The sequence below is a fragment of the Coloeus monedula genome (assembly GCF_965178545.1).
Source record: "Coloeus monedula genome assembly, chromosome: W".
Lineage (NCBI taxonomy): Eukaryota > Metazoa > Chordata > Aves > Passeriformes > Corvidae > Coloeus > Coloeus monedula.
The window spans coordinates 17,434,771-17,460,867 of record NC_138821.1 but is presented as its reverse complement, the minus strand read 5'-3'; the positions used below and the strand labels follow the sequence as shown (position 1 = coordinate 17,460,867).

General features: G+C 45.6%; 1 protein-coding gene across 1 annotated transcript in view; it reads left to right on the top strand.

Moving 5' to 3' along the window:
• LOC309584632 (E3 ubiquitin-protein ligase UHRF2-like) overlaps positions 1-26,097 on the top strand; it is a 377,453-nt gene that overhangs the window by 120,606 nt on the left and 230,750 nt on the right. Inside the window, exon 3 of the mRNA XM_082300767.1 lies at positions 25,268-25,530. Coding sequence (XP_082156893.1) covers positions 25,268-25,530 — 263 coding nt within the window. The remainder of the gene's footprint in view (positions 1-25,267; positions 25,531-26,097) is intronic.

The window sequence follows — 26,097 nt, the reverse complement described above, 5'->3', positions numbered from 1 at the left end:
TGTGAGTACAAGTCAGAGAACAGACCAACACAGGTGATGCCTGAGTGTACTAGTTTGGACTGGGATAGAGTTAAATTTCTTCATAGTAGCCTGTATGAGGCTATGTTTTGGATTTGTGCTGAAAACAGTGTTGATAACACAGGAGTGTTTTAGTTATTGCTGAGCAGGGCTTACATAGCATCAAGGCCTTTTCCGCTTCTCATGCTGCCCCACCAGCAAGTAGGCTGGGAGCGGACAAGAAGTGGGGAGGGGACACAGCTGGGACAGCTGACCCCAACTGACCAAAGGGATATTCCAGACCATATGATGTCATGCTCAGCAATAAAAGCTGGGGGAAGAAGGAGGAATTGGGGGACATTTGGAGTTACGGGGTATATCTTCCCAAGCAACTGTTATGCATGATGGAACCCTGCTTTCCTGGAAATGGCTGAACACCTGCCTGCCCATGTGAAGTAGCGAGTGAATTCCTTATTTTGCTTTTTGCTTGCGTGCACGGTTTTTGCTTTCCCTCTTAAACTGTCTTTATCTCAACCCACAAGTTTTCTCACTTTTACCCTTCTGATTCTCCCCCCATCCCACTGAATGGGGAGCAAGCGAGCAGCTCTGTGGTGCTTAGTTGCTGGCCAGGGTTAAACCACGACACTGGGGAGATGTCTGCTGTAGAGCACCTGATCAAGAGGAAGTAGAGGAAGCCTTCTTTACACTACTGGGAAAAGTCCACACGATCACAGGCCCTGGTATTCACAAGGGACTTTGACCACACCAGTATCTGATGGAGAGGCAACATGAAAGGACAAGAAACAATTGTGGAAGTTTTTGGAGTGTGTTGAATACAAACTCTTGATGGAGATAATGAGCCAACTAGGGAAAAATGTTGGACCTGTCACCCACAAACAAAGAACAGGTTGGGGACATAAAAGTCGATGGCACCCATAGCAACAGCCATGATGAGGATGAAGTTGAAGATCCTGAAAGAAGTGAGCAAGACACATCGCAAAATTACAACTCTGGACTTCAGGAGAGCAGATTTTGGCTTGTTAAAGGACTTGCTTGGCAGAATGCTATGATAGACTGTCCTAAAGGGCAAAGAGCTCAGGAGGGCTGGTTGATCCTCAAAAAGACAACTTCCTCAAAGCACAAGAATAATCCACTCAGACATGCAGGAAGTCGAGCAAGCATGGCAGAAGGCTGGCATAGATGAACAGGGGCTTCCTGACTAAGCTCAAAGACAAAAAGGAAGTACACAGAAGGTGGGAGCAGGGAATGGCTCCCCAGGAGGAATATGGAGATGTATGCAAGGATTTAGTTTAGCCAAAGCTTGGCTGGAGTTGAAACTAGCAAGAAATGTGAATAGCAACAAGAAGGGCTATTATAAGTACAGCATCAGCAAAAGAAAGGCTAAGGAAAACATGTGCCCACTGCTCACAGGAGTATGGAATGTAAGGACATCAAAAAGACTAAGGAACTCGGTGCCTTCCTTGCCTCAGTTTTTTACAGGTAAGGTTGGCCCTCAGGTCTCCCAGATTCCTGAACCTAGTGGCAGACTCTGGGCCAAGGAAGTATTACTCACTGCAGAGGAAGGCTGAGTTAGGGAGCACTTCAGCCAACTGGACATACACGAGTCCATGGAACCAGACAAGATGACCCTGAGGGTTCCTGATGACTGGAAAGAAGCAAACATCACACCTATCTCAAGAAGGAGAATTCAAGGAGATAAAGACTGGTAAAACTCACCTCAGTGAAGCAGAGCTGCTTCCTATGCAGTCAACCTCCAGCCTGTACTGTTGCACAGGGTTAGTCCAGCCCAGGTGCAGGATTTGGTATTTGTTTTTGTTGAACTTCATGAGGTTCCTGTCAGCACGTTTCTCCAGACTGTCCAGATCCCTCTGAAAGTCAGCCCTGCCCTCCCGCACACTGACTGCTCCCCTGCCAATTTTGGTGTCATCTGCAGATTTCCCAAGAGTATACTTTGTCCCCTCATCCAGGTTGTTAATGAAGACATTAAACAGTATTGGTTCTAGTACTGATCCCTGAGGGATCCCACTAGTTACTGGGCCCCAGCTGGACTTTGCACCACCGATCACAACTCTGAGCCCATGCATGCCATCTGATCCCATGAGCTTGTGTATGTCCAAGTGGGTTAAGTGGTTTCTAACTCTTTTCTCCTCTACTGGGGCTACTACTTCACTCCCCCAGACTCTGCTAGGATGCTCAGGGACCTGGGAGGCCTGAGGGAAGACCTTACCAGTGAAAACTGAGGCAAAAAAAGGCATCGAGTACCTCAGCCTTTTCCCTATTGCTTGTTGCAAGGTGCCCTGCCCTACTGAACAATGAGCTCATGCTCTCCTTAAGTCTTCATTTTGGTACTGATGTACTTAGAAAAACCTTTCTTGTTGCCCTTCACCTCCCTTGCTAGGTTCAACTCCAGCTGAGCTTTGGCTTTCCTGACTGCATTTCTACTTGCACACACAGCGCCTTTATATTCCTCCCAAGTAGCATGCCCCTGCTTCTACCTCCTGTGTACTTCCTTTATTTGTGTCTGAGCGCAGTCAGGAGTTTCCTGTTCATCCATGCTGGATTTCTGCCACACTTGCTTGACTTCCTGTACATTGCAAATGGACCGTTCTTGTGCTCTGAGGAGTTTGTCCTTGGAGATCAACCTGCTCTCCTGGGTACCCTTGCCCTCTAGGGCAATTTCCTCTGGGATCCTGCCAAGCTGGTCTCTGAATAGGCCAAACCCTGCTCTTCTGAAGTCCAGGGTTGTAATTCTGCTGTTTATCTTGATCATGCCTCTCAGGATCTTAAACTCCACAGTCTCACGGTCACTGCAGCCAAGGCTGCCCTCGACCTTCACACCATCAACCAGTTCTTCATAAGATCATAAAATGTTGTCCTTCCTTGTTTGTGAGTAGCAGGTCCAACAGTGCATTTTCACTAGTCAGTTCACTGATCACTCGCATCAAGAAATAGTCTTCTATACACTCCAGAAGTCTCCTGGATTGTTTGCCCCCTGCTGTATTGTCCTTCCAGCAGATACTGGAGTGCTTAAATGAGTACGAGGGCATGTGACTGTGAAGATTTCTCCAGCTGCCTAAAGAAGACTTCATTTACCTCTTCTTCTGGATCAGGAGGTCTGTAGCAGACAGCTAGTACAGCATCACCTGTGATGGTCTGTCTTCTAATCTTTTCTCACAAGCTTTCAGCTGCTTTGTCACCTGTCCTAAGGTAAAGTTCCATGCATTCAAGCCGCCCCTTTGTGTAGAGCTTAACCCCTCCTCCTCCTCGCCTGTCCACCCTATCTTTCCTGAAAAGCCTTCGTCACTCCATTGGAGCACTCCAATCAGGAGAGCTATCCCACCATGCCTCCATAATCCAAATGAGGCGATAGCTCTGCAACTGTGTACAGACTTCTAATTCCTCCTGCTTGTTCCCCATGCTATATGTGTTTCTGTTCAGGCTTTTGAGATGGGCCCCGAGTCATGCTGGTTTTACAGGGTAAGTGTGAGAGCCTCTCCTGTCATGCTGTCCCCCAGATATGTTTGTTCTGCCCCTTGTGCCTTCATTTGTCTTCAGGTTAGAGTAACCCTCCCCTGGCATACCTACTTTAAAGCCCACCTCACTCACTTAGCAAGCCTGTTTGCAAAAACACTCTTGTCCCACTTTGTCAGATGTATCCCACCCCTGCTTGGTAGTCCTTGCTGCTCAAAAAGTGTCCCATGGCCATAGGAGCCAAAGTCTTGCCTGTGACACCAGCCACACAACCAAGTATTGACCCACTAGATGAGTCTACTTATACCTGAGCCTTTCTTCCTCACTGGCAGTATTGAAAATACCACCTGGGTCCCCATGCCCTTCACCCTTGCCCCCAGAGTTCTGTAGGCACTTGTGAAATACTCCAGGTTACCCCTGGCAGTAACATTGGTGCCCACGTGGAAGTGCAGGAAGGGGTAATAGTCTGAGAGCCAGACAAGCCTTGGCAGTCCCTCTGCAACATCACAGATCCTGGCTCCTGGCAAGCAAAAAAACCTCCAGAGACATCAGCTTGGGTCAGCAGATAGGTGTCTCCTGTCCAGCATGGGAGGGGGACTCCAATCACTGTCACTTTCCTTTTTCCCTTTGTGCAGACACAAGGTTTGGGCTCAGTTGGCTCTGATGCATACCCGGAAGGGTCTTGTTTGTCCTCATCGGTGCCCAGGACACTATGCCCGGGGCAGTTGCAGGTCTGCCGGTGGAGCAGGAGCCTTTCTTCCATTTGCCAGAAGTCACAAGCTTCCAGCCTTCTCCATCTTGACAGCCACCCTCAGCTCCCTGTTTGACCATGGTCTTTAGTTGTCCTTCCTTCCTTGCTGTGTGTGGCTCAGGTCATTGTCTCTGCAGAGTTTCTGCAAAGACCCTGTCAATCTCCTCATAGTCCTCCCTGATGATTTGCAGCCTGCTCACTTCTTCCTGCATCTCCTTCACCCTGGTGACTCAACACCTTGACCAGAGCACATCTCTCACAGGAGATGCCACCACTGCCTGCAGTCCCACAGAGAGGCCTCAGGCACTCTCTGCAGCCCGAGACCTGGGAAGTGCCATCCTCCCACCCTGTCCCAACTGTTTGGATCGGGGTCTCCAGTGTGCCAAGGGCATCATCACCAGTCAGTACTGGGGAGCGTGCCCTGCTTCATGTTGAGACTATCGCTGCACAATCTCCAAGCAGCCTCACACAGTCCTCAGCATAAGTGCCTGTCCCCTCTGTACCACAGTTGTGCTAATAACTGCTGCAACAACTACCATGTCACTATCTGCTGCTCTCTGTGAGGCGGATCCTCCCTAATCAGGAGTCGGCCTTTCTATGTGCGACCTGCTGTGCAAACTGAGAGCAGCCTCTGCAGCATCCCAGGCACCCTGCACCACAAACTGCCCCTGCTAGTGGCTGCATCTCTGTTTGCAGTGCTCTGGGCTGCTGTGCTCCCTAAGGAGCAACTAAATAACAAAATCATTGCATGCTTTGTAAAGGCTAGGAATGTCTAAGTGTTTGGAAGATGTCATCTTTTTCTTGTACTTGTAGATGCGCAGTATACTGAAAGAGTGATGACAGATGCACCAAGTATAGCTGTTTATTGGTGGTGCATCAATCAAAAGACGTTAATGAGGCCCTAGGTTTTAGAAGTATGCTAAACAGGAAGAAAAAATGGAAGTGAATTTTACTAAGGGAACCTGACTGTTTTCTAAATTACTCGAGTTAGAAGAGCTAGTGGAATGAAAAAATCTGTTATTCCTGCTCTAAACCAAGTTATTCTTGTTTTAGTACATATTCTAATATCCTTTCAGAGTCATTAATGACGTATATGAAATACAGCTTTAGTTATTTGCCTATCGACTTCATAAATGTAAATTCTGTACTGATGTCTTGGGGTGACCTTATGATGTGTATCCCATATCACTGCCTATGCCCAGAAATTAATTTTTGTGCCTTTCTATGCCTCTAAACCGAGCCTGAGAGGGGGAAGGAAAAACTGAGCAAAACTTTTTCAAAGCAGTTTGCAGATTGTTCAAGGTCACAGACAGATAGCAATTTGTTTCCCAGCTGTGGCAGGGGAGGGAGGAAGCACCTGGCTTGCTGCTCCTAGGACAGTTTTTTTTTTTTGGCCAGTGTTTCAGCTGCTTTTTCTCTGGAGAGAGACTGAGAGTTGAATTTTTCCTTCCCTGGAATTTCAGATTTTCTCCCTTTTCTACTGGACTGCTTGATTGCTTTAACATCAGAGCACATCAGGAGGACTTTCCATTGGGCAGAGAGGGCCTGGCCCTGGCCCAAGCCCCAGCTCCAAGGAGACCAAAGGGAGGACTCTAACACTTTCTCAGGTTTTTCCTCCACAGCGAAAGATTTTATTATTTAGCATGATTTTCCTTTCCTGTGTGTTTGTTAAATAAATAGTTTTATCTCCTTCACTTTCCTTCGAGGAAAATTTATTTTTCCCAAACCTGGTGGGGGAGGTGTGGTTGTGCCTTCTCTCAGAGGATATATTTCTAAATTTGGCCAAACCGGAACAAATTTAGTGGCGCCCAACTGCATGGCTCGAAGGAAAGTGAAAAAACCTGTAGTAATTACATTTTGGTTCGAATTTACTTATTCAGTGTTGGGGTAAAATAGTCACCATGCTGGTTGAGTTCATAAGGTCTCTCTGGCTCGATGTGCTCATGTCTTTCTGGTCCTTAGGCTTCAAAAGATGCAGGGGAAGGAACCTCAAAACCACCAACTGACTCAAGCACAGAAACCATTACTGAGTCCATGTCCATAAAGGACCTTCACAGCCTAAGAAAAGATTACACCCGACGGTCTGATGAATCCATAATAAGTTGGATGGTCCGTATTTGGGATGCGGCAGGTGATGACGTGATGCTGGACGGTGCTGAAGCGAGGCATTTGGGATCCCTGTAACGTGATCCAGTGATCGACCAAGCGATGATAAGGGAGGCTGACTCTACCAGTGTCTGGAGACGGGTCTTGACAGGCGTGGGCGAAAGATATATGTGCGGAGATGATCTCTACATGCAGCAAACCCCATGGAAGACCATAGAACAAGGGATCCAATGCCTGAGAGAACTAGGGGTGGTAGAGGTTGTCTTCACAAATGACCCAGGATTGAGGAGTCCAGACCGGGCCAGAGTTATTCCATATATGTGGCGAAAACTTATACAACTTGGGCCACAAGAATACGCTTCTGATTTAGCAATAATGAAACCAGACGATGGTGCGAATGAGACTGTGCAGGATATGGCAGTGAAGCTCCGAGCATATGCAGACTCTGTGCATGGCCCAACACATGCAAAAATCGCAGCTGTGGAAACACATGTGCAGAGAATTGAAGATAAGATGGAGAAGAGTCTCCAGGAGATTAAAGAGTGCCTTCTCAGCGGACGTTCCCCAGAGAGAAGGAACATCCCACGAAGTGAGCGGTGGAAATTCCTGTGTGACAGTGGGGAAAACGTGAAGAGGTGCGGTGGACAACCCACGTCTGCTCTGGCAGCACGAGTGCATGAATTGAAGGAGCGCAAGTCTCAGAAAGGAAGTTCTACCAAAAAGGAAGCAGCTCCAGCTGCCTGTAGCCAAACTGCTGGAAATGATGGAAAAGACGATGGCATGTCCGATTCCCATGAAGGAACCTCTAAGATGCAGGCTCAGGGAAAGAAGGATAACCAGGCATAGAGGGGCCCTGCCTCTAGCCAGGTAGAGGTCAGGGAAAACCGTGTTTTTTGGACTGTGTGGATTCGTTGGCCTGGTACATCAGAACCACAAAAATATGATGCCTTGGTTGACACTGGTGCGCAGTGTACAGTAATCCCATCGCAGCATGTGGCAGTAGAATCTGTTTCTATTTCTGGTGTAACAGGTGGATCACAAAATTTGACCTTGGTGGAAGCCGAGGTGAGCCTGACAGGAAATGAGTGGAAGAAACATCTCATTGTGACTGGCCCAGAGGCCCCGTGTATTTTAGGAATTGACTTCCTCCGAAGCGGGTATTTCAGAGACCCAAAGGGACTCAAGTGGGCTTTTGGAATAGCTGCTGTGGAGACAGAGGGCATTAAGCAATTGAACACCTTGCCTGGACTATCAGAGAACCCATCTGCAGTAGGCCTTCTGAAGGTGGAAGAACAAAGAGTACCAATTGCTACCTCGACAGTGCATCGCCGACAGTACTGGACAAATCGAGATGCTGTGAATCCCATCCTCAAGATGATCCGTGAGTTGGAGACCCAAGGGGTGGTCAGTAAGACCCACTCACCCTTCAACAGCCCCATTTGGCCTGTGCGCAAATCGGAAGGAGAATGGAGATTGACTGTGGACTATCATGCCTTGAATGAAGTGACTCCACCATTGATCGCTGCTCTGCCGGACATGTTGGAGCTCCAGTATGAGCTGGAGTCCAAAGCAGCAAAGTGGTATGCCACTATTGACATTGCTAATGCATTTTTCTCCATTCTTCTGGCAGCAGAGTGCAGGCTTCAGTTTGCCTTCACCTGGAGGGGTGTGCAGTACACCTGGAACCGACTGCCCCAGGGGTGGAAGCACAGTCCCACCATCTGCCATGGACTGATCCAGGCTGCACTAGAAAAGGCTGAGGCTCCAGAACATTTGCAGTACATTGATGACATCATTGTGTGGGGGAACACCGCAACAGAAGTGTTTGAGAAAGGAGAGAAAATAATCCAAATTCTCCTGGAAGCTGGTTTTGCCATCAAGAAGAGCAAAGTCAAGGGACCTGCTCAAGAGATCCAGTCCCTGGGAGTGAAATGGCAAGATGGACTGCGTCAGATTCCCACTGAGGTCATCAATAAGATCACAGCAATGTCTCCACCGACCAACAAGAAGGAAACACAAGCTTTCCTAGGTGCCATAGGCTTTTGGAGGATGCATATTCCTGAATACAGCCAGATTGTGAGTCCTCTTTACCTGGTAACCTGCAAGAAGAATGATTTCCACTGGGGCCCAGAATAGCAGCAAGCCTTTGCCCAGATCAAGCAGGAAATGGCTCATGCCATAGCCCTTGGCCCAGTAAGGACAGGACCAAAAGTGAAGAATGTGCTCTGCAGCTGGGAGCCATGGTCTGTCCTGGAGCCTTTGGCAGAAGGTGTCTGGTGCGACTCGAGGTTGACCACTGGGATTTTGGAGCCGAAGTTACAGAGGGTCTGAAGCCAACTACACCCCAACAGAGAAGGACATCTTGGCAGCCTATGAAGGAATCCAAGCTTCCTCAGAGGTAATTGGCACTGAGGCAGAACTCCTCCTGGCACCCCGACTACCGGTGCTGGGGTGGATGTTCAAAGCAGAGGTTCCTTCTACCCACTACGCCACCAATGCCACATGGAGCAAATGGATTGCTCTCATCACACAGCGCGCCTGTATCGGAAAACTGAATCGCCCTGGGATTTTGGAAATAATCACAAACTGGCCTGAAGGTGAAAACTTTGGTCTCGCTGATGAAGAAGAACAAGTGACACGCGCTGAAGAAGCTCCACTGTCCAAGCCACTGCCATCAGAAGACACACGCTACGCTCTTTTCACTGACGGTTCTTGTCGCATCGTAGGGATGAAATGAAAGTGGGAAACAGCCGTATGGAGTCCCACACGACGGGTTGCAGAAGCTACTGAAGGAGAAGGTGGATCAAGCCAACTCGCTGAACTCAAAGCTGTTCAACTAGCCCTGGACATTGCTGAAAGAGAGAAGTGGCCAAAGCTTTACCTCTACACTGATTCATGGATGGTAGCCAATGCTCTGTGGGGATGGCTAGAAAAGTGGGAAAAAGCTAATTGGCAGTGTAGGGGAAAACCAATCTGGGCTGCTGAAGAGTGGAAAAACATCGCTTCCCGAGTAACAAAACTAGTTGTGAAAGTCTATCATGTAGATGCCCATGTCCCCAAGAGTAGGGCTAATGAGGAACAGCAAAACAACAAGCAGGTAGATCAGGCGGCAAAGATAGAAGTGTCACAGATAGGTTGGAAACAGAAGGGAGAGTTGTTCCTAGCTCGATGGGCCCATGATGCCTCAGGTCATCAAGGTAGAGATGCCACCGATAGGTGGGCACGAGATTGAGGGGTGGATCTAACCATGGACAGTATCTTGCAGGTTATCCATGACTGTGAGACGTGCTGCGATCAAGCAGGCCAAGCAGGTGAAGCCCCTGTGGTATGGTGGGTGATGGTCCAAATACAAGTATGGGGAGGCCTGGCAGATTGATTACATCACACTGCCTCAAACCCGCCAAGGCAAGCACTATGTGCTCACAATGGTAGAAGCCACCACAGGATGGCTGGAGACCTACCCCGTGCCTCACGCTACTGCCCGTAACAGCATGCTGGGCCTTGAGAAGCAAGTCCTTTGGAGGCATGGCACCCCTGAGAGAATTGAATCTGACAATGGGACTCATTTTAAGAATAGCCTTATTAATACCTGGGCTAGAGAACGTGGCATTGAGTGGGTGTACCATATCCCTTACCATGCACCAGCTGCAGGCAAAGTGGAATGCTGCAATGGATTGTTGAAAACCACCTTGAAGGCACTAGGTGGGGGAACTTTCAAAAATTGGGAGCAGCATCTAGCAAAGGCCACCTGCTTAGTTAACACCCGAGGTTCCACCAATAGAGCTGGTCCAGCAGAGTCTGAATCCCTGCATACAACAGATGGAGATAAGGTCCCAGTAGTGTATGTCAGAGGTCTGTTAGGAAAGACTGTGTGGATGAATTTGGCCTCGAGTACAGACAAACCCATCCGTGGGGTTGTCTTTGCTCAGGGACCTGGTTGCACATGGTGGGTAATGCAGAAAGATGGAACAACACGTCGTGTACTGCAGGGAGATCTGATTGTTGTATGAGAACCACCTGTAGTGTGAAATGCTTGTATACCCCTGCTTGCTGATTGTCACTGTCACTGTTCACATATAGCTGTGTATATATATATATATGTATTAATGTGTGTGTAGAATTAAAATATATTAATTTGGGCATTGAGCCAATGATATGGGATAAGGGGTGGAATGTCCTGGGGTGACTTTATGATGTGTATCCCAGGTTGCTGCCCTATGCCCAGAAATTAATTTTTGTGCCTTTCTATGCCTCTAAACCGAGCCTGAGAGGGGGAAGGAAAAACTGAGCAAAACTTTTTCAAAGCAGTTTGCAGATTGTTCAAGGTCACAGACAGATAGCAATTTGTTTCCCAGCTGTGGCAGGGGAGGGAGGAAGCACCTGGCTTGCTGCTCCTAGGACAGTTGTTTTTTTTTTTTGGCCAGTGTTTCAGCTGCTTTTTCTCTGGAGAGAGACTGAGAGTTGAATTTTTCCTTCCCTGGAATTTCAGATTTCCCCCCTTTTCTACTGGACTGCTTGATTGCTTTAACATCAGAGCACATCAGGAGGACTTTCCATTGGGCAGAGAGGGCCTGGCCCTGGCCCAAGCCCCAGCTCCGAGGAGACCAAAGGGAGGACTCTAACACTTTCTCAGGTTTTTCCTCCACAGCGAAAGATTTTATTATTTAGCATGATTTTCCTTTCCTGTGTGTTTGTTAAATAAATAGTTTTATCTCCTTCACTTTCCTTCGAGGAAAATTTATTTTTCCCAAACCTGGTGGGGGAGGTGTGGTTGTGCCTTCTCTCAGAGGATATATTTCTAAATTTGGCCAAACCGGAACAAATTTAGTGGCGCCCAACTGCATGGCTCGAAGGAAAGTGAAAAAACCTGTAGTAATTACATTTTGGTTCGAATTTACTTATTCAGTGTTGGGGTAAAATAGTCACCATGCTGGTTGAGTTCATAAGGTCTCTCTGGCTCGATGTGCTCATGTCTTTCTGGTCCTTAGGCTTCAAAAGATGCAGGGGAAGGAACCTCAAAACCACCAACTGACTCAAGCACAGAAACCATTACTGAGTCCATGTCCATAAAGGACCTTCACAGCCTAAGAAAAGATTACACCCGACGGTCTGATGAATCCATAATAAGTTGGATGGTCCGTATTTGGGATGCGGCAGGTGATGACGTGATGCTGGACGGTGCTGAAGCGAGGCATTTGGGATCCCTGTAACGTGATCCAGTGATCGACCAAGCGATGATAAGGGAGGCTGACTCTACCAGTGTCTGGAGACGGGTCTTGACAGGCGTGGGCGAAAGATATATGTGCGGAGATGATCTCTACATGCAGCAAACCCCATGGAAGACCATAGAACAAGGGATCCAATGCCTGAGAGAACTAGGGGTGGTAGAGGTTGTCTTCACAAATGACCCAGGATTGAGGAGTCCAGACCGGGCCAGAGTTATTCCATATATGTGGCGAAAACTTATACAACTTGGGCCACAAGAATACGCTTCTGATTTAGCAATAATGAAACCAGACGATGGTGCGAATGAGACTGTGCAGGATATGGCAGTGAAGCTCCGAGCATATGCAGACTCTGTGCATGGCCCAACACATGCAAAAATCGCAGCTGTGGAAACACATGTGCAGAGAATTGAAGATAAGATGGAGAAGAGTCTCCAGGAGATTAAAGAGTGCCTTCTCAGCGGACGTTCCCCAGAGAGAAGGAACATCCCACGAAGTGAGCGGTGGAAATTCCTGTGTGACAGTGGGGAAAACGTGAAGAGGTGCGGTGGACAACCCACGTCTGCTCTGGCAGCACGAGTGCATGAATTGAAGGAGCGCAAGTCTCAGAAAGGAAGTTCTACCAAAAAGGAAGCAGCTCCAGCTGCCTGTAGCCAAACTGCTGGAAATGATGGAAAAGACGATGGCATGTCCGATTCCCATGAAGGAACCTCTAAGATGCAGGCTCAGGGAAAGAAGGATAACCAGGCATAGAGGGGCCCTGCCTCTAGCCAGGTAGAGGTCAGGGAAAACCGTGTTTTTTGGACTGTGTGGATTCGTTGGCCTGGTACATCAGAACCACAAAAATATGATGCCTTGGTTGACACTGGTGCGCAGTGTACAGTAATCCCATCGCAGCATGTGGCAGTAGAATCTGTTTCTATTTCTGGTGTAACAGGTGGATCACAAAATTTGACCTTGGTGGAAGCCGAGGTGAGCCTGACAGGAAATGAGTGGAAGAAACATCTCATTGTGACTGGCCCAGAGGCCCCGTGTATTTTAGGAATTGACTTCCTCCGAAGCGGGTATTTCAGAGACCCAAAGGGACTCAAGTGGGCTTTTGGAATAGCTGCTGTGGAGACAGAGGGCATTAAGCAATTGAACACCTTGCCTGGACTATCAGAGAACCCATCTGCAGTAGGCCTTCTGAAGGTGGAAGAACAAAGAGTACCAATTGCTACCTCGACAGTGCATCGCCGACAGTACTGGACAAATCGAGATGCTGTGAATCCCATCCTCAAGATGATCCGTGAGTTGGAGACCCAAGGGGTGGTCAGTAAGACCCACTCACCCTTCAACAGCCCCATTTGGCCTGTGCGCAAATCGGAAGGAGAATGGAGATTGACTGTGGACTATCATGCCTTGAATGAAGTGACTCCACCATTGATCGCTGCTCTGCCGGACATGTTGGAGCTCCAGTATGAGCTGGAGTCCAAAGCAGCAAAGTGGTATGCCACTATTGACATTGCTAATGCATTTTTCTCCATTCTTCTGGCAGCAGAGTGCAGGCTTCAGTTTGCCTTCACCTGGAGGGGTGTGCAGTACACCTGGAACCGACTGCCCCAGGGGTGGAAGCACAGTCCCACCATCTGCCATGGACTGATCCAGGCTGCACTAGAAAAGGCTGAGGCTCCAGAACATTTGCAGTACATTGATGACATCATTGTGTGGGGGAACACCGCAACAGAAGTGTTTGAGAAAGGAGAGAAAATAATCCAAATTCTCCTGGAAGCTGGTTTTGCCATCAAGAAGAGCAAAGTCAAGGGACCTGCTCAAGAGATCCAGTCCCTGGGAGTGAAATGGCAAGATGGACTGCGTCAGATTCCCACTGAGGTCATCAATAAGATCACAGCAATGTCTCCACCGACCAACAAGAAGGAAACACAAGCTTTCCTAGGTGCCATAGGCTTTTGGAGGATGCATATTCCTGAATACAGCCAGATTGTGAGTCCTCTTTACCTGGTAACCTGCAAGAAGAATGATTTCCACTGGGGCCCAGAATAGCAGCAAGCCTTTGCCCAGATCAAGCAGGAAATGGCTCATGCCATAGCCCTTGGCCCAGTAAGGACAGGACCAAAAGTGAAGAATGTGCTCTGCAGCTGGGAGCCATGGTCTGTCCTGGAGCCTTTGGCAGAAGGTGTCTGGTGCGACTCGAGGTTGACCACTGGGATTTTGGAGCCGAAGTTACAGAGGGTCTGAAGCCAACTACACCCCAACAGAGAAGGACATCTTGGCAGCCTATGAAGGAATCCAAGCTTCCTCAGAGGTAATTGGCACTGAGGCAGAACTCCTCCTGGCACCCCGACTACCGGTGCTGGGGTGGATGTTCAAAGCAGAGGTTCCTTCTACCCACTACGCCACCAATGCCACATGGAGCAAATGGATTGCTCTCATCACACAGCGCGCCTGTATCGGAAAACTGAATCGCCCTGGGATTTTGGAAATAATCACAAACTGGCCTGAAGGTGAAAACTTTGGTCTCGCTGATGAAGAAGAACAAGTGACACGCGCTGAAGAAGCTCCACTGTCCAAGCCACTGCCATCAGAAGACACACGCTACGCTCTTTTCACTGACGGTTCTTGTCGCATCGTAGGGATGAAATGAAAGTGGGAAACAGCCGTATGGAGTCCCACACGACGGGTTGCAGAAGCTACTGAAGGAGAAGGTGGATCAAGCCAACTCGCTGAACTCAAAGCTGTTCAACTAGCCCTGGACATTGCTGAAAGAGAGAAGTGGCCAAAGCTTTACCTCTACACTGATTCATGGATGGTAGCCAATGCTCTGTGGGGATGGCTAGAAAAGTGGGAAAAAGCTAATTGGCAGTGTAGGGGAAAACCAATCTGGGCTGCTGAAGAGTGGAAAAACATCGCTTCCCGAGTAACAAAACTAGTTGTGAAAGTCTATCATGTAGATGCCCATGTCCCCAAGAGTAGGGCTAATGAGGAACAGCAAAACAACAAGCAGGTAGATCAGGCGGCAAAGATAGAAGTGTCACAGATAGGTTGGAAACAGAAGGGAGAGTTGTTCCTAGCTCGATGGGCCCATGATGCCTCAGGTCATCAAGGTAGAGATGCCACCGATAGGTGGGCACGAGATTGAGGGGTGGATCTAACCATGGACAGTATCTTGCAGGTTATCCATGACTGTGAGACGTGCTGCGATCAAGCAGGCCAAGCAGGTGAAGCCCCTGTGGTATGGTGGGTGATGGTCCAAATACAAGTATGGGGAGGCCTGGCAGATTGATTACATCACACTGCCTCAAACCCGCCAAGGCAAGCACTATGTGCTCACAATGGTAGAAGCCACCACAGGATGGCTGGAGACCTACCCCGTGCCTCACGCTACTGCCCGTAACAGCATGCTGGGCCTTGAGAAGCAAGTCCTTTGGAGGCATGGCACCCCTGAGAGAATTGAATCTGACAATGGGACTCATTTTAAGAATAGCCTTATTAATACCTGGGCTAGAGAACGTGGCATTGAGTGGGTGTACCATATCCCTTACCATGCACCAGCTGCAGGCAAAGTGGAATGCTGCAATGGATTGTTGAAAACCACCTTGAAGGCACTAGGTGGGGGAACTTTCAAAAATTGGGAGCAGCATCTAGCAAAGGCCACCTGCTTAGTTAACACCCGAGGTTCCACCAATAGAGCTGGTCCAGCAGAGTCTGAATCCCTGCATACAACAGATGGAGATAAGGTCCCAGTAGTGTATGTCAGAGGTCTGTTAGGAAAGACTGTGTGGATGAATTTGGCCTCGAGTACAGACAAACCCATCCGTGGGGTTGTCTTTGCTCAGGGACCTGGTTGCACATGGTGGGTAATGCAGAAAGATGGAACAACACGTCGTGTACTGCAGGGAGATCTGATTGTTGTATGAGAACCACCTGTAGTGTGAAATGCTTGTATACCCCTGCTTGCTGATTGTCACTGTCACTGTTCACATATAGCTGTGTATATATATATATATGTATTAATGTGTGTGTAGAATTAAAATATATTAATTTGGGCATTGAGCCAATGATATGGGATAAGGGGTGGAATGTCCTGGGGTGACTTTATGATGTGTATCCCAGGTTGCTGCCCTATGCCCAGAAATTAATTTTTGTGCCTTTCTATGCCTCTAAACCGAGCCTGAGAGGGGGAAGGAAAAACTGAGCAAAACTTTTTCAAAGCAGTTTGCAGATTGTTCAAGGTCACAGACAGATAGCAATTTGTTTCCCAGCTGTGGCAGGGGAGGGAGGAAGCACCTGGCTTGCTGCTCCTAGGACAGTTGTTTTTTTTTTTTGGCCAGTGTTTCAGCTGCTTTTTCTCTGGAGAGAGACTGAGAGTTGAATTTTTCCTTCCCTGGAATTTCAGATTTCCCCCCTTTTCTACTGGACTGCTTGATTGCTTTAACATCAGAGCACATCAGGAGGACTTTCCATTGGGCAGAGAGGGCCTGGCCCTGGCCCAAGCCCCAGCTCCGAGGAGACCAAAGGGAGGACTCTAACACTTTCTCAGGTTTTTCCTCCACAGCGAAAGATTTTATTATTTAGCATGATTTTCCTTTCCCGTGTGTTTGTTAAATAAATAGTTTTATCTCCTTCACTTTCCTTCGAGGAAAATTTATTTTTTTCCCAAACCTGGTGGGGGAGGTGTGGTTGTGCCTTCTCTCAGAGGATATATTTCTAAATTTGGCTTCATAAATGTAAATTCTGTACTGATGATGAATGTTCTTTTAAATATTATTTAAGATTGTTTACCAAATGTATATCTTTTAGTTTAATGCATTGCCTAGCCACCCTCATTTAGGGGAGTTGTCTTTGAGCAAAGCTTTACTTAATCTGCTATATAAACAGTTGTTGGATTGAATGTCCTATCAAGCTTATCGGGGGACTTGCTGTTTACCCATTTCCTGAAGCTGCATTTCAGAGACAAATTGCAGTACTTATTTTGATGAAAATTGCCATTTTTTTAGATTGAATGCTTAATTTGTCGGAGGGATTATCTGTGACTCATTTCTGTAATGCTTTCATGATTTCTGGTGATGTAGGAACTGACTACTGGGAAGAAGAACTTTTTTTATAAGTAATACTGTGTTCAGTAAGGATTTAAAGTGTCTATTGTATTAATTTCCTTTGAACGTGCACAGATTGTCCTTGTCTGTTCATTTATAGACCTGGGGCTATATCCTGAATTTTCTATATCTGACATTTCTTTAGTACAACTTGGAAAGCTGGAACAGACCAGAAAGTGTTATCTTAATTGCAGAGGGAAGGGTATGCTGGAGAAAGTGGTACTATGTTGTGGGCATAGCTGTTTCCTTGCAGTAGCTGGCTATGAGAATGTAGCCTTACTGGTTATGAGCCCCTTGTAACATTAACTGTAGTGTAGTGTGTGTACTTCAGGAAAACACACCTTCTTGTAGCTTTTCTCTCCTTCTATAACAAAGTAGAGCCCCTCAAGTACTGATTGTCTTCCAACTTATGTTATTCTTTAAATCTTAATGAAGCTGTGTTTGGGCAGGACCAAGTCAGTTATGAGACCCTCTGGTGTTAACCAGCCAAGTGGCTTCTGCTAATTTTACATCCCAGTGTTTCTATTTCCCAGCGCCCAGTGCCCTCAACATCTTTCCGAAGGTTTGTGGGTGATAGGGGATGTGATACGCTCTTGGCCCAGGAGTCTATGAAGTTGTTTCAGAAATGAGTCCCATTGTCTGACTCGATTCTTTCTGGGGTGTCCTGTTGTAGATACAAAAATGCTGCTAACAAGGATTTTCTTGCTATTTTCTAAGTCTGTGAGAGACTTTTCTCTCTCACAGAAGAGGTAGCAGGGAATGTAAACAACCAAGCCACCTGCAACCTTGAAAAGTCTTGTTTATGGTATAGTAGAAAAATATTTTGACAATGGATGTTTTAGGATTTTAGCCAATCACCCCAAGGGGTGGCTGATCCTTTGTCCAATTAGACTATGAAGAAAAAAGTCTATAAAAGAGTTTGTAAAATAATTAAAGAAATCAATCTTGCTGCACAATTCCTGCCTGCTGGATCTTCTCTCCTTCTCCTCCCTATGGCTGCAGGACACGGTGATATACCCTAGGGTCCAGGCCTGCGGTAATATCCTGTTGCCACAGAACTGGCCTTTCATGGCCCAGGATGGTGTTTCAAGTGGTGACAGGGTTTACAGGGTATGTTTCTAGCTACCCAGTAAGTTGCTTCCACGCAGCACTTGCCTTGACAAGTTTGTGGCAATATAGTCAATATACCAGGCCTCACCATATCAATATCCCAGCCACCACCATTCCAGGGACACTTTAGTTGTGTGGCTCGCTTCGTTGCAGTGCATTTTGCATTCATGGGTGGCCTGTGTGATGGCCTCAATAGTCAGCTCCACCCCTCGATCACAAGCCCATCTGTACGTTGCATCTCTCCCTAGATGTCCTGATGTGTCATGGGCTCTCCAAGCTATGAATAGATCACCCTTACTTTCTCAGTCCGGGTCCACCTGAGCCACTCCAATTCTGTTAGCCTGGTCTACCTACTTGTTGTTTTGATGTTCTTCAGGGACATGGTTCTTGGGCATGTGAGCATCTACATGATGTGCCTTTACAGCAAGTTTTTCTACCCGGGCAGCAATGTCTTGACACAGTACAGCAGCCCAGATGGGTTTACCTCCACACGGCCAGTTGATCTGTTTCCATTGCTGTAGCCACTCCCACAGGGCATTTGCCACCATCCATGAGTCTGTATAGAGTACTGGCCACTGTTCTCATTCAGCAATCTGTAGGGCCAGCTGGATGGCTTTCACTTCTGCAAACTGAATAAACTTGCCTTCTCCTTTGGTGGCTTCAACAATTTGATGTGTTGTTGCTTTCCACTTCCAATGGTTTCCTACAGCACAACAGGATCCGTCAGTAAACAGAGCATATTGCCTTTCACCTTCTAATAACTCATTATATGTTGGCCCCTCTTGGGCACAAGCCACCTCCTCAGGCGATGCTCCAAAATCTCTGCCTTCTGGCCAGTCCCCAATGTCTTCCAGGATTCCTGGGTGTTTGGGGTCCCCCACTTGAGCCCATTGCATGATTAACGCTCCCCACTTACTCCACATAGCGTCGGTTGTGTGATGTGTAGAGCAGACGTTTCCTTAGAGCATCCAGTGTAGCACAGGCAATCACAGTGCCAAGAGGAGCTGTGCTTCGGTACCAACAACTTTTGAAGTGTATGGAATCTTATTGATCACACCTCTTGGTTCTGTGAAAACTTACATCTTGCCATTTTATTCCCCAAAACTGGATGTCTTGTGCAGGTCCCTTGACCTTGCTTTGTCTTATGGCAAAACCAGCTTTTGGAAGAATCTGGATTATCCTTTCCCCTTTCTCAAACACTTCCTATGCTGTGTTGCCCCACACAATGATGTCATCAATGTATTGCAGGTGCTCAGGGGCTTCACGCTGTTCTGGTGTAGTCTGGATCAGTCTGTGACAAATGGTAGGGCTGTGCTTCTACCCCTGAGGCACTTGATTCCAGGCGTACTGGACACTCCTCCATGTGAAAGCAAACTGTGGCCTGCATTCTGCTGCCAAAGGGATCGAGAAAAGCACATTGACAATATCAGTTGTGGCATACCACTTGGCTGCCTTCAACTCCAGTTCATATAAGAGTTCTAGCATGTCCTTCAATGGCAGTGTGACTTTGTTCAGGTCACAATAGTCCACTGTTAACCTGCACCCTCTGTCAGAGTTTTGCACTGGCCATATGGAACTACTAAAAGGCAAGAAAGTCTTTCTGATCACCCATTTGCTCTCCAGTCGACAAATCAACTTGTGGATGGGAAACAGGGAGTCTCAGATGATGCAATATTGTTGCCAGTGCACCGTCATAGTAGCAATTGGCATCTGCTGTTCTTTGACTCACAGCAACCCCACAACAGAGGGATCCTCTGAACGTCTGAGCAAGGTAGACAGTTGTTTAGTCTTCTCTGTATCCACAGCAGCTACAACAAAGGTCCACTGGTATCCTTCTGTGTCCTTGTAGTACCCTCTCCTAAGGTAGTTTATGCCAAGGATGCACAGAGCCCCCGGGCCAGTCACAATGGAGTACTTTCACCACTTGTTCTGTTAGGCTCACCTCAGCCTCCAACACAGATGACAACTGGGATCCCCCTGTCAGTCCAGAAATCCAGATGCGTTCCACCCCCTTGTACCGCAATGGCATTAGGGTACACTGTGTACTAGTGTCTACCCAGAGCCTTATAATCCTCAGGGTCTGATGTGCCAGGCCATAGAACCCATACGGTCCAGTACACTCAGTCATCCCTTTCCACTGCCTGGCTGAAGGCAGGGACCCTCTATTCCTCATTGGCATATTCACTATCTGACACCTGCGGTGTCAGACCAGAAGTCCTTTCACCAAAATCAAGAGGAGAGGTGCACTCAGCCCTTCTTCTGCATCTGGGGGATTGCTGGTCGCCAGTTGCCTTCTACCATTTCAACAGCACCTGGAACAAAAGCCTTCTTGCATGGCCTCTTCTTAGCAGCTGTCCTCCTCTGCAAGTCACACATGTCGGCTTCTAGTTTTGAGGTGGGCTCACCATCCCACTTCCTCATGTCCTCCCTCTGGTCACATAGGGTGATCCTGGGGCTCCCTTTACCTCTGGCTGGGAGATGCTGGCTCCATGGGGCCCCCTGACAGCCAAGACGCTGGCCCACAGGGATGAGGAGGATGAGAGATTCTCTTTGGAATGCTGGAGCTGGTGGGACAGTCTCTCCACAGTTGGCATATTGAAGCCTGTCCAGTTCATCACTGACAGGGTGTAGGAGTACAACACTGGTGTATTCCAAACAAACCTCCTCCACATGACCCATGTACACTGGATGTTATTCAGATCTTTGGAGACCTGGTTGCTGTCCAGGTCACTGTAGATGACTTTTACCACCATTAATTCTCTCAGATACTGGATGCCTTCCTCAGTAATGGTCCACTTCCCTCGGTAATTTACAAGATCATCCTTGAGGGAATATCTCACCTTCACACTCAACAGGAGCCACCTCCAGAGACTGAGAATTGTTGCCTCTCTTCTGATTTCTTTGTCAATTTGCCAGTCCCAAGATAAGGATACCAGCTGCTGGGCTTCCTTACCCTCTAATTCCTGACTGTTGGCCCCCAATATCCCAGCATCAGAGCAATCAGGCAATTGACTTGCCTGGCTGAAGCCTGTAATCTTTCCACTGATCTTGAAGTTCACTTACTCAGGGTTAGGAACCATGTGGTTTCTGCCTCTTGGGTGGTCTGCCACTTCCTCCTCCTGTTTCTTTGTCAAAGAACCAGCTTCTTGATCAGACCCTTCCTCCTCCTCCTCCTCCCTTACTTATCAATGGTATGGACCTGTCAACCTACACATCCAGTGTTTCTTTTTGACTACTGGGGCAATTACTGTAGTTGGGGTTTGGGTCCTTGTCTCAGCCACTGTGTCCTCAGATGTAGAGGCACTCCTTCTTCTGCTCCTCTAATGGTGCTGAACAGAGGCTCAATAGGCACAGGTCATGCCCCAATACTGCTGAGTCTCATTGGGGTAGGCAAGACACCCTTCTGTCAAGTAGCACATCAATTCAATGGGATTACGTGCCTGTCCAGGCATAAAACCCCAGGCTATCAGATATGATAACCACCTTAGGCATCTGCCTAAATCCTCCCACACATCCTACCGCCTCAGGGCATGTCAACCTCCATTGCAGGGGGGGTTTAACTAGATGACCTTTAAAGGTCCCTTCCAGTCCAAACTATTCTATGTTTCTCTGTGGCCTCACCGACAAGTTGTTTCCTCTTATGCCAGGATGAAACTAGGTCCTACATACTCAACAAAAAACCAATGATGTTTGTTAGATAACAGAATCAAACAGCTTACATAAAGATGAACAAGAACCTCTGGAGCCCATGCAACAGAGCCAGTTGCATCAATCCCAGAGAAAAGGGAGATGTAATCCTTCATTCTCCCCACAAGGTAGTTTGCCCAGCACAGGAATGGCATCAATGCCAGCCCTTGGTGAAGCCGTACTGGCTGCCTCAAATCACCTCCCTGTTCTCCATGTGCCTTAGCATATCTTCTAGGAGGATCTGTTCCATGATCTTCCCAGGCACAGAGGTGAGGCTGACAGATTGATAGTTTCCAAGGTCCTTCTTTCTACCCTTTTTAAAAATCGGTGCAATGTTTCCCTTTTTTTCAGTCACTGGGAACTTCACCTGATGTTATAACCTGCCCCTGAGGTGGGGTAACTGAAGTTCTTGTTGATAGATCCCTTGGGGTGGATTAGAGTGAAATGACACTGAATGACAGGTGTGGGTGTGTGGAGGTGTGGGGGTGTGTGTGTGTGTATATATATATAAAGGATTTTTAAAATTATAATACAATTTAATTGCAATGAAAAAGAGGTATGTAGCTGTTTTGGTTATTATCTATAGAAATATAACAGTATAAAAGTATAAAAATATCACTTTAAAAATATATATGGAAAAGAAAGAAAGAGAAACTAAGGATAAGATTAGACAGTGGAGAGGAAAGATATCACCACCCATGGATCCAGATGCAAGATGTGATTTTTGTAATTTCTATGTCCATTGGTCAAAGTGATGGTCGCAGTCTTGATCCATCAGGGGTGGGGGCCCACGAAACAAAGAGTTCAGTGGGTTAATATACGTTCAGGTTTATGTGGGAATGCCCAGGTACCTCCCCTGGGGGGAAGTTTTATGCTGTCTGATGCAACACTGTGGATCATGTGCAGTCCTCTGGTGGAAGGCTCCAGAAATGAGTCTGGGGGCACTTTGAGGCTCTTTGATGGTTTATGACCACATATGTTCATGTGATTATTATGATCACAGATGTTTCCCTGCCCTGTTGGTCCCTAACACATCAACAGCCCCTGTCTCTTCTCTGTTGCTCAAAACCACATCCCCTTCCCCTGCTAAGTCTAGTTTAAAGCTCTCTGTATCAATGGCTGCCTTTAAGCTTAAAGTGTCCATGTTGATTTACCAAGTCAAATTATATTCATAACAGAGTTACAGATTAAAAAGGCTTTGGTTTTGTGCCACTGATTAACATTATTCTGAATGATTTAGCTTTTCTTTGAACTCCTCTGCTATTGTCTACATCTTTAGTTCATTAGGTATATATACCATAAGGGGTGGTATATAAAGTAACTGTGATATAGTCCTCAAGGGTTTATACTCGAAATTATTTGCTTTTATTCTCTACAAGGCTGGGAAGTCTTTTGTCGAAGTGTGAGTATCACAGCACAGAAAGATGCATTTGGGAGGAATGATCACAGGAGACTTCTTTCTGGCTCATGTTTTTTTGGCTTGAATAACATGGCTTCTTTGCTATTTTGTAGCTAGTCTGAAGAAGTAGCTGCAGGTGGGGAAACCTCAATAATGTCTGTCTCAACTGCATTTTCAGGAGGAGGAAGTTGCAAATCACTTCATTTTAATTATTAAACTGTTCTTATCTCAACCCATGGGTTTTACTTTTTATTCTGATTCTGCTTCCCTTTCCACGGAGCAGGGGAAGTGAGCAAGTAGCTGCGTGATACTTAGCTGCTGGCTGGAGTTAAACCACAACACATGCCTAAGTGTATATAGCAATGTTTTCCTGAGGTTTCCTCACAGAAATACCCACTCCTTATGTTTAAAATAGGTCAACAGACTGACCACAAGGTGGAGCTTTCATTCGTGTATTATATGTTTCTGTTTTAAAAAGGCATACTTTTAATATTGTGGGAGTTGAGAATAAAAATTTAAATTGGATACTGGCATTTTAAGGGGGGAAGGAAAGGTTTTATTTTTTGTATGCTTTTTTTTTTCCCAAGGAAGCATATAACAATTAAGAAGGAATAGGCTCAATATGATATATACTTTATGCATTATATTCTTACCTTTCACCCTCTGTCTCTCGATAAATTTGTTAGTTGAGGAACTGCTTTTATTTGTACTTCAAATTACCTAATGATTGCTTCAGTTTAACTACTGATAAGTAATATCATTCATGTTTTATTTATAGATGCTGGTCTCTGGGTGTAGTAAGAATAAATATCCATCTCTGTCTCAATCTTGCTGCTTGATTAAGGCTATAAATTAAACCATACACATCTGTGGCAAATTAAACTGTCCTCATTTTAAAAAACGGTAAACACATAACACAGCCCCTGAATCAATTCAACCCTATCAATTTTTCCCAGAAAAATTAGTTTTATAATTGTTCCATCTATGTATCAGTACAGATACTGCTTATTAAATATATTGGAAATGCACAATTGTCTTGTATGCATCGTAGTGTGGTGAAAAAAGTTTGTTCATGCCCTGAGGTTGGCTGCTACATTAACGTGTTATCTTTTGGGCTCAATTTTTCTGTTTTGGGTGTTTTGGGTGTTTTGGTTGTTTTTTTGGTTGTTTGTTTTTTTTTTTTTTTTTGTTGGTGTTGGGTTTTTTTTAAGGGACATTTAGATAGTCTTCAGAAGGTAACTTTGCTTCTTTATGTAAAAAAAATTAGAAGAAAAGGATGTTTTGCAAATAAAGTAAAACTAAAAATACATCTGTGAAACCTTCCTGTTAAATATTATTTCTGAAAAGTAGTTTCTTCAATTTGATTTTACAGTAACTGAATATATTCTGGGCATTTTTATAATTTACTTTTAATTTTTCATCTTAGAGTCCTTTTCCATATGCCTTATCTTTTTCACTTGGTATGGCTCCATAGCAGTTCTAGCGCAGTAATGTTTTCTTACACTTGGTGTGCAGTGTATGAAGGTGTTGCTTAAGCGGGGTTTTTTAATACTATTTTAATCCAGTTGACATTTCAAAGAAAATAACTGTTTATACACTACAGTTTTTAAAAGAATGCCTGTGTAACTGAAGTAATGTATACCTCAGTGGTTTAACTTGAATCACAGGAAAAATCTTGTATTGTTGAAGTAAAATGTATTTAATTAGTTGAAGGCTTGAGAAAATGTGTTAGGATAATGAATGAATGAAACATGCTCTACAATAGAGTAGTTTAATAACTTACTACCAGCACTATTGTGAGCACAGAAAGGAGAGGAGTCACAAAAGACTTCTTTTTCTTTCAGTTGAAAGATTTATGGAAACACCAGTCTCGATTGGTTATGACAGCAGCCTTGTTAGGAGGGGGGAGGGAGATGGGCTTTCCAAGTCTTTCTCAAACACTGGAGGATTCAGCAGCAGTGCAGGCCAAAAAGTATCTGGGTTAAGTAATAATCCCAATTTGGAAGTCCAGGGAAGTCTTAAAATCTGGTTGTTGGCTAGTATTTTAAGTATACGTGCTTGATTTAGTCATAAGGAACAATTCCATGAAGCAAGAAAAAGCTCAGTGGAAAGAGAGATTAAGCTACTTTGTAGGTTAAAAAATAATAAATCATCCTCAACTTTTAAAAATATATTTTATGCAAATTGTGTTCATAAGAGATCTTTTTAACAGTAGAAGAATAAAATACTTAAAGCACAACACTTGAATGACTGAACATTGCTCTGATTTACACAAGCTCAAACCAGTTGAAATCAGCAGTGTAGAATTCTTTTCATTGACAGTTAAATAGTTTAGTCAGTTTTCCTTTTTGTTCTTAACCAGGATTACAGAAAATAAATATTCATTATCAAATTTTCCTTTTAGATAAATGAATTGGTGGATGCCCGTGATGTCAGCATTGGAGCCTGGTTTGAAGCCCATATAGAAAATGTCACTCGAGCAACAAAAGGACATAACAATGGTAAAGCTCAAGTAAAGACTGGCAATTCTTACAAAAGGATTAATGGAAACTTAAGTCAAGATCATTCTAGAGAGAATGCAAATTATTTGGACAGTAGACCATCCACATCTTACTCAGACTGCAGGGACACTGATGAAGAAGCTATCTATCATATCAAGTATGATGAGTAAGTGTTTCTGATATTATTTTGAGGACATCATATATTATGATTTGGTGTGTATAAACAAAGAATTTTGTTGAAGAAACTTGGAATCAAAGAGAACAAGTTCAATATTGCAACCAAGGAAAGAAATATTAAAAAGCCATAATGTCTTTCAGTCACATATAATGAATACCCTGAGAGTAATGAGGGTTTTTTAAATTTTATTCACAAGTTCCTGTGAAGTATTAACTTTATCTTGACTTTATGAAACTCAAAATCCCTATCACTATGGAAAGGAAACTATGCATTGGATTTTTCTGTACTTTTTTTTTCTATGTAAAGTATAAGTTAATATTTTCTTTAAAAACTACTTTGCTCATATTCAGTTCCTTCCATTGAAGTCTAAACAAGTATTTAATGGGAACAAATTCTGGTACTTGAATTGCTTAAATTTTGTTCTAAAACTAATATTTATGTATGAGATGACTGGTCTGCATTTCATGTAGAGGCTTCTTGTAGAGAATCTGGTGACTGGGAACAAAAAACCAGTTCTGAGCTGGAGTGAGTGTACAAAGGGATTTTTTATTTTTA